We start from the raw sequence: 14166 nt of genomic DNA, 5'->3' as shown, positions 1-14166 counted from the left end.
ACGGCCAATATTATCTTGATACCAAAACCAGAAAAGGACACCACAAAAAATGAAAATTATGGGCCAATTTAAAAATAGGCTAAAGATCTAAACAGACATTCTTCAAAAGAAGACATACAGGAATAATTTGCTTCAGTATGGTTTGCTTTACTAGTCTTCCTAGATATTGTGTTTTTCAGCAAATTGAGTACGTGGCAACCTTCTGTCAGCCAAGTCTACAGGTGCCATTTCTAATAGCATTTGGTTATTTTATGTCTCTGTTCCACATTTTGGTAATTTTCCCAATATTAATGGCAACCTATTCCAGTACTCTTGCCTAGAAAATTCCATGGACCGAGGAGCCTGGTGGGCTACAGTCCATGGGGTCGCAAAGAGTTGGACACGACTGAGTGACTTCACTTCACTTCACTTCAAGCAAAAGGATTACAACCCACTGAAAACTGAGATTACAGATAGCATTTTTTAGCAATAAAGTGCTTTTTAATTAAGGTAAGTGCATTTCTTTTAGATATAATGCTATTGTACACTTAATAAACTACAATATAGTGTAAATACAATTTTTATGTACACTGCTGCTGCTGCTGCTAAGTCGCTTCAGTCGTGTCCGACTCTGTGCGACCCCATAGACGGCAGCCCACGAGGCTCCCCCGTCCCTGGGATTCTTCAGGCAAGAACACTGGAGTGGGGTGCTACTGGGAAACCACATAAATCATGTGGCCTGCTTTATAGCAATATTCATTTTATTGTGGTGATCTGGAAAAAATACCTCGCAATATCTCCTAGAAATGCCGGTACAGATGGCCAACAGATACACGAAAAGATGTTCAACATCATTAATCATTAGGGAATGCAAATCAAAACCATACTGAGATATCATCTCATATCTTTTAGAATATCTATTATGAAAAAGACAGAAAGTAACAAATCTTGGTGAGAATGTGGAGAAAAGAGAACTTTTGCGCACTTTTGATGGGAATGTAAAGAAGTACAGTCACTTTGTATAACAATATGGAGGTTCTTCAAAGAAATAAAAATAGAACTATTATATGCAATTCTACTTCTCCAGCAATTCTACTTCTGGGTATTTATCCAAAGAAGATGAAAACACTAACATGAAAAGATATATGCACCCTATGTTCATTACAGCACTGTTTATGATAGCCAAGATATGGAAATAACCTAGGTGTTCATTGATGGATGATAGAAAGAAATTGTATATATATATATATATATATATATATATATATACACACACACACATACAGTGGATACTATTCAGTCATAAAAAGAATAGCATCTTGACATTTGTGATAACATCGATGGGCCTCACAGACATTATGCTAAATAAATAAAGAAAACCAAATAATGTATGATGTCTATCATATGTGCAATCTAAAGAAACAAAGAAGCTCAGAAATAGGGACAACAAATTAATGACTTACAGAGGTGATAAAAGAAATGGGTGAAGGGGGTCAAAAGGTAAAAAGAAAACAAAAAGAAAAAAGAAAGGAGCACAGGTTTGAGAACTATGATCCCACATGTCGCAGGGCATGGCTAAAAAAAAAAAAAATAAAGAAAATAAAAAAGAGTAGTAAAAATAAAGGTCTCATCAGTATTTCACGTAGTGATCTTAGTAGTCACTAATGGTCACTGCCTTGATCTATGGCAAAAAAAAAAAAAGAACTCAGTCAAAAAGTAAGCTTAAGTGAAAGTCACTCAAGTTATATCCGACTCTTTGTGACCCCATGGACTATACAGTCCATGGAATTCTCCAGCCCAGAATACGGGAGTAGGCAGCCATTCCCTCCTCCAAAATTTAAAATATGACATAAGTCAATGGTGTAAATCAGAAGGATTCAAATATTGGCCTTGACAAGTCATGAGTATACTAAATAAGTGAAACTGGAACAACAAAGTAATTGTGACAAAATCCAGATGAGTGATATATAAACATTCAAATATTACATACAAATTATTAAGTATAAAAAACTAAGTGTAAATTATTAATTATAACTTGTCAACACCTAAAAAGCACAGTGTTAACAATTAAGCTGTAGCAAGGTTAAATAAGAAGGAACTCTGTCATATCAACCTTATTTACTTTTTTTAATGAGCTTACTTGAGGATGGACTGAAGTCATATAGTAAATACACTTATCTTGATTTTAACAAAGGAAAATCTTGCAATTGAAATAGATAATCCCCTTTTACTAAATACTCTCAGGTTAGGGTTCAGGCAGGTTTCAGATTTGCAGATCTCCAAGTTTCCTTCTAGCTTTAAGACTGTGACTCCAGGTGAGAATCACATCACTTCTAGAAAATGTAATGTCATATGAAAATATAAATGAATTATTGATAGTAACTACCTCTATATTATCAATAATTCTATATTACCTATAAAACTTTGAACAAACATAACCAATAAAACTTTGTCAATGAATAATAAAAGTGAATATTCTCTCCTTATCGAGTATTTCTTTAAAATTTTAATAAACTATAAACCTAACTTTTAAGTGTTCTCTCTACTTGATTTTCTCATGAAAGATGAAAATGCTAATAAGAGATGAAGGAGTAAAGCAATAGAAATAGGGAGAACAGGGTTAAGATTCTTAGAAGCTGAAAATAAAACATAAAAAACTGGATAATTTTAAACTGCCTACATTGAATATTTATTCTGACAAAGTTACCTTCTCTTCTCTCTGCCATAAATGTATTCAATTCTTGTATTGTTGCTTTATCAACAGACATATGTACTTTAAGTTTATCCAGTTCTTCTTGAAGATGCATTCTATGAAAATTAACATAATAAACAATTAGTTTAAATATGTAAGTAAAGAAAAATATGGCAAACATGTAAAGGTGGCAAAAATAATTTTAAAATACATAAATTAGTAGTAAAAAAAGAGCATATTAATATTAACAAATTCTAACAATTAAAATTGAATTTTAATGACATCTGTAAAGTAAAATCTTTCAACTGAGTTTTAACTTTGTCTAAATAAACATACTAAATAATTAAAAACATAAGCTACATAATTTGAAAAAATCTATTGACTTACCAGATCATTTTCTAACACACAGATACACAATATAAAATAATAATAAAACATTAATACCTATCACTGAAAATAAAGAGTAAATCTAAAGATGCCAAATAAAGGCAAAAAACCCTTACTAGTAAAATGAAATTGAGCTACCATGACAAGAGACCTGGATTAAATGACGTCCATGGAGAGCTCTGACCTTGAGACCTGAGTGGACATGAAAATTTATCTGCAGGGACCTTCACAGCTGAGACACAAAACTGGATTAACTGCAGGAAGCTGGGACACAACATTTTCTGAATGAAAACCTGAGTATCTGAGCTTATCTGGCTGAAGTTCCATTAAAAAGAAGCTTTTTGTCCAGTCTAAGGGCAAGAAAGAGTCAACCATGTATGATCAGAAACATAAGTATATATTGTTCTTGTTGAGTTACTAAGTCATGTCCAACTCTTTGTGACCTCATAGACTGTAGCACACCAGGCTCCTATGTCCTCTACTATCTCCTAGAGTTTGCTCAAATTCATCATGTTTACTGAGTCAGTGATGTTATCTAACCACCTCATCCTCTGCTCCCCTCTTTTTCCTTTTGCTGTCAATTGTTCCTAGCGTCGGGGTCTTTTCCAGTGAGTCAGCTCTCCACATCAAGTGGCCAAAGTATTGGAGCATCAGCTTCAGCATCAAGTGAAAGTGAAAGTTGCTCAGTTGTATCCAACTCTTTGCAACCCCACGGACTGGGGCCTGCCAGGCTCCTCTGTCTGGAATTCTCCAGGCAAGAATACTGGAGTGGGTAGCCATTCCCTTCTCCAGAGGATCTTCCCGACCCAGGGATCAAACCCAGGTTTCCCACATTGCAGGTGGATTCTTTACCGTTTGAGACACCAGGGAAGCCCAAGAACACTGGAGTGGGTAGCCTATCCTTTCTCCAGGAGATCTTCCCAACACAGGGATACAACCAGGAGCTCCTGTATTTCAGGCAGATTGTTTACCAGCTGAGCTACCAGGGAAGCCCAAAAGTGAAAGTGTTAGTCACTCTGTCGTGCCCGGCTCTTTGTCACCCCTTGGACTGTAACCCACCAGGCTCCTCTGTTCATGGAATTCTCCAGGCAAGAATACTGGAGTAGGTTGCCATCAGTCCTTCCAATGAATATTCATGGTTGATTTCCTTTAGGATGGACTGGTTTGATCTCCTTGAAGTTCAAGGGACTCTCAAGAGTCTTTTCCAGTACCACAATTTGAAAGAATCAATTCTTAGCTGCTCAGACTTCTTTATGGCCCAACTCTCACATCTGAACATGACTACTAGAAGAAAACCTTAGCTTTAATTAGATCTTTGTCAACAAAGTGATATCTCTGCTTTTTAATATACTGTCTAGGTTTGTCATAGCTTTCCTTCCAAAGAGCAAGTGTCTTAATTTCATGGCTGCAGTCACCATCTGCAGTGATTTTGGAGTCCAAGAAAATAAAGTCTGTCACTGTTTCTACTGTTTCCAAATCTCTGCCAGGAAGTGATGGGACCAGATGCCATGATTTTAGTTTTTTGAATGTTAAGTTTTAAGCCAGCTTTTTTGCTCTCCTCTTTCACCCTCATTAAGAGGCTCTTTAGTTCCTCTTTGCTTTCTGCCATTAGAAAGGTATCACCTGGGTTGTCCCAGTGCACTAGCCCCAAGCATCCAGTATCGTGCATCGAACCTGGACTGGCATCTCGTTTCATACATGATATTTTACATGTTTCAATGCCATGGGGAGGGAGGAGGGAGGAGGGTTCAGGATGGGGAACACATGTATACCTGTGGCAGATTGATTTTGATATTTGGCAAAACTAATACAATTATGTAAAGTTTAAAAATAAAATAAAATTAATTTAAAAAAGAGAACATAAAAAAATAAATAAATAAAATACCTACAAAAAAAAAAAAAAAAAATCATCTGCCTATCTGAGGATGTTGATATTTCTCCTGGAAACCTTGATTCCAGCTTGTGATTTATCTAGTTCAGCATTTCACATGATGTACTCTGCAGGTAAGTTAAATGTGCAGAGTAACAATATATTGCCTTGTACTCCTTTCCCAGTTTTGAACAGGCAAGTTTTTCCAGGTCTGGTTCTAACTTTTGCTTCTTGATCCGCAAACAGGTTTCTCAGGAGACAGGTAAGGTGGTCTGGTACTCTTGTCTCTCTAAGAATTTTTCACAGTTTGTTGTGATTCACACTGTCAAAGGCTTTAGTAGTCAATGAAGCAGAAGTAGATGTTTTTCTATAATTCCTTTGCTTTCTCCATGATTCAACAAATGTTGGCAATTTGATCTCTAGTTCCTCTGGCTCTTCAAAACCCAGCTTGTACATCTGGAAATTCTCAGTTCATGTACTGTTGAAGGCTAGCTTGAAGGGCTTAAGCATGACCTTGCTAGCATGTGAAATGAGTGCAAATGTATGGTAGTTTGTACATTCTTTGGCATTGCTCTTCTTTGAAATTGGAATGACAACTGACCTTTTCCAGTCCTGTGGCCACTGCTGAATTTTCCAAATTTGCTGGCATATTGAGTGCAGCACTTTCACAGCATCATCTTTTAGGATTTGAAATAGCTCAGCTGGAATTTTGTCACCTCCACTAGCTTTGTCTGTAGTGATGCTTCCTAAGGCCCACTTGACTTCACATTCCAGGATGTCTGGCTCTAGGTGAGTGACCACACCATCATGGTTATCCGGGTCATGAAGACCTTTTCTGTATAGTTCTTCTGTGTATTCTTGCCACCTCTTCTTAATCTCTTCTGCTTCTGTTAAGTCCGTAACATTTCTGTCCTTTATTGTGCCCATCCCTGCATGAAATGTTCCTTTGACAGTTTCAATTTTCTTGAAGAGATCTCCAGTCTTTTACATTCTATTGTTTTCCCCTATTTCTTTGTATTGCTCATTTAAGAAGGTCTTCTTTTTTCTCCTTGCTATTCTCCAGAACTCTTCATTCAGTTGGATACATCTTTCTCTTTCTCCCTTATCTTTTGCTTCTCTTCTTTCCTCAGCTATCTGCAAAGCATCCTCAGTCAACCACTTTGCCTTCTTGCATTTCTTTTCCAATTCATTTTCTATATTGCTGCTGCTCCTGCCAATTCGCTTTAGTCATGTCTGACTCTGTGCTACTCTATAGACGGCAGCCCACCAGGCTCTTCTGTCCCTGGGATTATTCAGGCAAGAATACTGGAGTGGGTTGCCATTTCCTTCTCCACATTTTCTATATTACTGACATTAAAATTGAGCCATTATATGTTTGCAGAGACCTGAAGAAATGACAGTAATGTAAAAAGAGGTTTATGACCAGTGTAGATTTAGAGTTCCAGCAGACACAATAATCCACTACAGAGAGGTGTCTAAAACTGAGAGAATGCACAAGAGGAAAGCCACAACAGAAAATAATTCTTAAAGAAGTCAGGTTTGTAGATAAGAGTAAATGTGAATAAGCTCAAAGCCATAAATGACAGTCTGTATATCACCCCATTCAAAATGGGAGAATTTACAAGCAAAGAGAAATAACACAATAATTTAAAATGAATTCTTACAAAATAAGAGTTTTTTAAATGGTGATAAAAAAGAAAAAAAAGTTATAAACATATATGAAAAAGAACAGGGGTTTTTGAGAGAAGACAAATTTTTAAAAAAGAACCAACTACTATATCTAGAAATGCTAATAAATAAAATAATAAAACTAGTAATAACAACATAATAACTGAAATTTAAAATTCAGTGGATGGATTAAATAGCACACCAACAAAGCTAATAAAACTTTGTAAAATTAAAGACAACACAAAGAAACAAAGCAGAGGAAACAGTAACTATATATATAGTGTGTTGGAATGAGAAGGCCAGAAAGCATCTAATAGAAATTATATGAAGAGAGAATTGAGAAAATGGAGGGGGGAGACAATATTTAATATATAATAACTGAAGATTGAGAACCAATGAAAAATATTAATTAATAGATTGAGAGTATCAAAAATTGAAAGCAGAATTAATAAAACTATATTTACACTAGGAACATACCAAAACTGAGGACACCAAAGAAAACAAGGCAACTCTGAAATGAATAGAATGAGAAAAAAAACAACAATTAATGAATTCAGGAAAGACAGTAGGCTTCTGATATTAATAAGAAAATCTGATGGAAAATAAGTAATATTTTCCATATTCCATGGTTTACTACTCACAGGTCCTATATTAAAGAACTATTAAAGAATATTCTATTTCAGGAAGAAAAAAACTCAAAAGCAATGTATACAACAAAATAGGATATGATGAAAGAAGTATAAATATGTACATAACAGCAAGCAAACATTTATTAAGCAAAGCAATCAAAATATCTAAGTAAAGGTAAAACTAACATTCTGAACAACAAAATGATATTAGATGAATGAGAGGATCAGAATTAAAGCATTTGAAGATCCTTGCATTGTAAAAGAAGGATGGAAGCATACTGAAGAAATTAAGACTGTCAAATAAATGAAGCATAATTTCAAGAAAAAACATTTAAAGAATGGAAAACGAAAATTTACGAACTAGCAGAGCACGAAAATGAACTAAAAATATAATCAAATTGAAGGAAAGAAGTATCTTTAAAAGAATCATAAAAAATGAAATATACACTAAGAAAAATATTAAGGATAAATATGAACCTTATAGAACAGTGAAAGAAATGATTTGCTAGGAAGATATAACAGTTCTAAATTTTTAAAACTAAAAAACTATATTTCTTGTACTAAACAAGAAATATAATTCTTAAAATAATTCAAATTAAAAGGTATATAAAGTGGAAAAAAAAAAAACTAGTAGTCTCTGCTTCCCCCCACTCAGTTTACTTCCTGAAAAAAATTAGAGTTTGATACAAATAATTATATTTTTGTTCATAGAAACATAAATACACATATATAAAGATTTAACAAATTGGAATCTTACACATTTGAAATTAGGTTGCACTTAGGTTACAGGTTGATGGGAAGGGCAAACAAACATGCACACATATAGGCATCCATGCTGAGTCAAGTCCAACTCTTCGGGACCCCATGGACTGCAGCCCACCAGGCTCCTTTGTCCAAGGAGTTTTCCAGGAAAGAATACTGGAGTAGTTGCCACTTTCCTCCTCCTGGGGATCTTCTCGATCAAGGGATCGAACCCGCATCTGCTGTGTCTCCTGCACTGGCAGGTAGATTCTTTACCACTGAGCCATCTGGGAAGCACACACATCTATATCCAACCACAAAGTGATTAAGTTTAAATTAGGTTCTTGCTTTGTTTTGCTAAGAACATAGAACATAATGTAGCAAGATGGCCCCACAAAGAAAAACCAGATGTAGCTCATCTTAACTTAGTTTTCCTTGGCTCTTACTTAGATCACTACCCAGTGGAACACAGGGCTACAGCTATTGGAAATGTTATTTCATGCTTCTTTAGAGGTATTCTATGCTTACAATTGTTTTGTTTTTTTTTTTAAGGAAGAATTCACAAAGTCTGTACTGTTAATGTGAAGCATTTATAAACACTAGGGACTGCCTTGTTCTTGAGTCAAAATAAGTACCAACAAACCACACATCTTAATGGGTATTTGGATAAGTAGCTGACAGAGTAAGCGCCCAGGCACTCCCAAGCAGGATAAACATTGGCTACTTAGGGACTCAGATTTATTACCCATTTATTCCGCTGTTTCTGATGTTCTGTTTGGTATGGAAACCACAATTCAAAATCTACTTCTGACTGGACAAATTATGTGAGGTGACTGTATTCAGATGGTGGAGAACAGACTACAATGAACTTTGATCAACAAAGAGAGTCCGAAGGACAGTCCAGATTTCTGCCAGGAGGCACTCATGATGATGTCATGATGTAGGAAGAGGGAGTCTTCAGTGATCAGAAGAAAAAGAGACTGGAGTTTGGGAAAGCTGAAATGTTTGGAATTTGTAAAGCACAGTACTCAGGAGGAAGCTACAGAGGAGGAACTGTAGAACTTTGCATTAGAATTCATTTGAGTCTTTCGATGAATATTTTGTTGCACAAGCATAGTATAACACCGATACAGTATACTAACGCGTATATATGGAATATAGAAAGATGGTAACAATAACCCTGTATACAAGACAGCAAAAGAGACACTGATGTACAGAACAGTCTTTTGGACTCTGTGGGAGAGGCAGAGTGTGGGATGATTTGGGAGAATGGCATTGAAATACGTATAATATCATATATGGAACGAGTCGCCAGTCCAGGTTCGATGCACGATACTGGATGCTTGGGGCTGGTGCACTGGGACGACCCAGAGGGATGGTACGGGGAGGGAGGAGGGTGGAGGGTTCAGGATGGGGAACACATGTATACCTGTGGCAGATTCATTTCGATGTTTGGCAAAATCAATACAATATTGTAAAGTTTAAAAAAAAAAAGTTCAGTAAGGCAAGCTGAGAACAACCAGTGCCTCAGAACTATTCCCAGAGCTCTCATGACACTGGGAGACATGTGAATTCTAACAGCTAGAGGGAGAAGGCAATGGCAACCCACTCCAGTGTTCTTGCCTGGAGAATCCCAGGGATGGAGGAGCCTGGTGGGCTGCCGTTTTTGGGGTTGCACAGAGTTGGACACCACTGAAGCGACTTAGCAGCAGCAGCAGAAGCAGAGGGAAGAATCTCGTTGAACATTAGGGGTAGTCAGCAAAGAACCCAAAAGGGTCATTCCAATGAACAGGGTACTCCAAGTCTGTGCTAACAAGGTGTTTTAATATATCTGAAAATATTTAAACTGAAATTTTAAACATACTTCTCTGGGTATAAATAACAGAAAAAAATGGATGGAAATCAGTAAGGACATAGAATGAAAACTCTTCACTGAAAATTTATAAAAGTCTGTCCAATAACATCAAAACACATATTGTTTTCAAGTGCTATGGACTTGCATCAAAATAAAACTATAATGCTGAAACATAAAACATTTTAAATAAAATTTTTAAAAAACTAAATCATGCAAATTATTTTCTATGGCCACAATATCAATACACTTAAAGTAGAAATCAACACCAATTATATCTGGAAAATCTTCAGATATGTGAAATTAAAGAAACTAAAATACTTTTTTCTCAGTGAACAATCTAAGAGGAATTAGAAAATATTTGAACTTATAAAAAAATAAAACACAATCTTCGAAAATTTGTGAAGTGCTAAAGCAGTGCCTACATGCATTTCTAGATCATTATATATGTATATTAGAAAAGAAGAAAGACCTACAATGATGTAAGCTTCCAAACTGAAAAAGAAAACTAGTAAAAGAGGACAAAGCAATTTGACTGCTTTTTCATACGTATATTGCTTATCTGGAGATAGTTCCTTTGTGAAATATTTGTTCAAATGTTTTGCTCATATTTCTACTGGATTGACAGTCCTTTTCTTATTTATTCATAGGAACTATATATTCTGGGTATTAGCCCTTTGCTAGACATATACCTTTGTCTTTTTGTGCTCTGACACATCTTTCTGGGCTCTGAAAGTTGCCTTTTGATTAACTGAATGGTATCTTTCAATTAATAGAAGTTATTGATTTTAACACAGCCCTGTTTACCATATTTTAGTTTAAATTTAGTCTATTCTTTAAATCTTTGTCTACTACAAAGACAAAAAGGTGCTCTTCTATGATTTTCCTTAAAAGTTTTATTACTTAATCTTTCAAATTTAGACCTGTAGTCCACCTTGAATTGATTTCTATGTATGATAAGAATACAATATCATTATAATATATATAATATAATAATTTAGCTATACAGCTAACTTTTAGCTATATAGGTATATCAACTGCTATTTTGGTTGTTTCCATTTTTAATAATTATAAATAATTCTGTAGTTAACATCCTTGCATATGTGTTGACATGTGAGATTACTATTTTTTGAGTACATACTTTAAAAGGCAGAAAAATGTCTCACACACAAAAAATTATGTAGACTAAGGCAAACAACATTATGTACCAATTATTTAGATTTTAAAATACTAATATTATGTAATATTTAATCCATAGTTTTCATTTTTGTGAAAAAATTAAATTATTTTGTTACTGAGGATGAGATCATTAGATGGCATCACCAGCTCAATGGAGATGAGTTTGAGCAAACTCCAGGAGAAGGTGAAGGACAGGAAAGCCTGGTGCGCTGCAGTCCATGGGGTTACAAAGAGTTGTACAACACTGAGCGATTTAACAACAACAACAATTCCGTTGCCAACAAAGGTCCATCTAGTCAAGGCTATGGTTTTTCCAGTAGTCATGTATGGATGTGAGAGTTGGACTATAAAGAAAGCTGAGTGCCAAAGAATTGATGCTTTTGAACTGTGGTGTTGGAGAAGACTCTTGAGAGTCCCTTGGACTGCAAGGAGATCCAACCAGTTCATCCTAAAAGAAACCAGTCCTGAATATTCATTGGAAGGATTGATGCTAAAGCTGCAACTCCGATACTCTGGCCACCTGATGTAAAGAGCTGACTCATTTGAAAAGACCCCATGCTGGGAAAGATTGAAGGCAGGATGAGAAGGGGACGACAGAGGATGAGATGGTTGGATGTGATCACTGACTCAACAGACATGAGTTTGAGTAAACTCTGGGAGTTGGCAATGGACAGGGAGGCATGGTGTGCTGCAGTCCATGGGGTCGCAAAGAGTCAGACAGAACTGAGCGACTGAACTGAACTGAACAATTCTGTTATTCACTTTTATTCCCTCCCTAGAAATAATCAGTACCTTACATTTTTACGTAGTATATATATATATGTCTGTGTATACAATTATATACAACTATATTTTTGTGGATGTATGTGTGTGTTTGTATGTGCACACACACACATATATATATATTCACAAAAACAGTGCTGTTCTATGACTTAAATTTCTATATTTTTAGAGAACGTAGTATATATACTATTATTGAATTTTCTTCATTTAACTCAACTTTTGCTTTTGAGGATCTATACGTTGCTTTATAGATCCAATTCATTCATGTTAAATGCAGCATAGTTCACATTACATTTAATATAAATATAGTATCACCAACTCAGTGGACATGCATTTGAGCAAACTCCAGGAGATAGTGAAAGACAAGGGAGCCTGGCATGCTGCAGTACATTGAGTCACAAAGAGCTGGACATGAATTAGCTCTGGAGCAATAACAACATATTAATATATCATGATGCACTTATATTAGCTAATTATGGACATTTAGATTGCTTATTGGAGAAGGCAATGGCAGCCCATTCCAGTACTCTTGCCTGGAAAATCCCATAGGTGGAGGAGCCTGGTAGGCTGCAGTCCATGGGGTCGTGAAGAGTCGGACACGACTGAGCGACTTCACTTTCACTTTTCATTTTCATGCATTGGAGAAGTAAATGGCAACCCACTCCAGTGTTCTTGCCTGGAGAATCCCAGGGACGGGGGAGCCTGGTGGGCTGCCGTCTATGGGGTCGCACAGAGTCGGACATGACTGAAGTGACTTAGCAGGGCATTGGTTTGAGCAAATGCACAAATCATAATGCCATTTTTCCCATTTTGTGTCACCACTGTTTCCTTATTGGAAGTTTTTATTCTACATCTGTTGATTTCCCTGCTAAGCTGTGAGATCCCATAAAAGGGTGGCATATTATTTCTCCATGTGTACCTGTGTCTAGCAGAGTGCTTAGCTGCAGCATTTTCTACAGACTACAAGTTAGTATAAAAACATCAAAACTACCCACTGGAAAGGGTCAGTTTTCATTCCAATCCCCAAAAAAGGCAATGCCAAAGAATGCTCAAACTACCGCACAATTGCACTCATCTCACACACTAGTAGAGTAATGCTCAAAATTCTCCAAGCCAGGCAATACGTGAACCGTGAACTTCCAGATGTTCAAGCTTGTTTTAGAAAAGGCAGAAGAACCAGAGATCAAATTGCCAACATCTGCTGGATCATCGAAAAAGCAAGAGAGTTTCAGAAAAACATCTATTTCTGCTTTATTGACTATGCCAAAACCTTTGACTATGTGGATCACAATAAACTGGAAAATTCTGAAGGAGATGGGAATACCAGACCACCTGACCTGCCTCCTGAGAAATCTATATGCAGGTCAGGAAGCAACAGTTAGAACTGGACATAGAACAACAGACTGGTTCCAAACAGGAAAAGGAGTGCTGTATATTGTCACCCTGCTTATTTAACTTATATGCAGAGTACATCACGAGAAATGCTGGGCTGGAGGAAGCACAAGCTGGAATCCAGATTGCCGGGAGAAATATCAATAACCCCAGATATGCAGATAACACCACCCTTATGGCAGAAAGTGAAGAAGAAATAAAAAGCCTCTTGATGAAAGTGAAAGAGAAGAGTGAAAAGGTTGGCTTAAAGTTCAACATTCAGAAAACTAAGATCATGGCATCTGATCTGGTCACTTCATGGCAAACACATGGGGAAACAGTGGAAACAGTGGCTGACTTTATTTTGGGGGGCTCCAAAATCACTGCAGATGGTGACTGCAGCCATGAAATTAAAAGACGCTTACTCCTTGGAAGGAAAGTTATGACCAACATAGACAGCACATTAAAAAGCAGAGACATTACTTTGTCAACAAAGGTCCATCTAGTCAAGGCTATAGTTTTTCTAGTAGTCATGTATAGATGTGAGAGTTGGACTATAAGAAAGCTGAGAGCCAAAGAATTGATTCTTTTGAAATGTGGTGTTGAAGAATACTCTTGAGAGTCCCTTGGATTGCAAAGAGATCCAACCAGTCCATCCTAAAGATCAGTCCTAGGTGTTCATTGGAAGGACTGATATTGAAGCTGAAACTCCAATACTTTGGCCACCTAATGCAAAGAGCTGACTTATCTGAAAAGACCCTGATGCTAGGAAAGATTGAGGGCAGGAGAAGGGGACGACAGAGGATGAGATAGTTGGATGGCATCACTGAATCAATGGACATGGGTTTGGGTAGACTCCAGCAGTTGGTGATGGACAGGGAGGCCTGGTGTGCTGCAGTTCATGGGGTCACAAAGAGTTGGACATGACTGAGCGACCGAACTGAACCTACCCACTACAAGCTCCTTATTTATTTAGCCAAGGATACAGAAAACATACTGTGAATTTCTGTGCATC

The 14166-nt window shown here is 36.6% G+C and overlaps 1 protein-coding gene across 5 annotated transcripts in view; it reads right to left on the bottom strand.

The window, feature by feature from the left end:
- Positions 1-14166, bottom strand: part of CNTLN (centlein) — a 357018-nt gene that overhangs the window by 112952 nt on the left and 229900 nt on the right. For all 5 annotated transcript variants that reach the window (XM_070375943.1, XM_070375940.1, XM_070375942.1 and 2 more), the window contains one exon: positions 2687-2787. In XM_070375943.1, coding sequence (XP_070232044.1) covers positions 2687-2787 — 101 coding nt within the window. The remainder of the gene's footprint in view (positions 1-2686; positions 2788-14166) is intronic.

This window comes from Bos mutus, chromosome 8 (assembly GCF_027580195.1).
Source record: "Bos mutus isolate GX-2022 chromosome 8, NWIPB_WYAK_1.1, whole genome shotgun sequence".
In the NCBI taxonomy this organism is placed as follows: domain Eukaryota; kingdom Metazoa; phylum Chordata; class Mammalia; order Artiodactyla; family Bovidae; genus Bos; species Bos mutus.
This window is presented reverse-complemented; position numbering and strand designations above follow the sequence as displayed.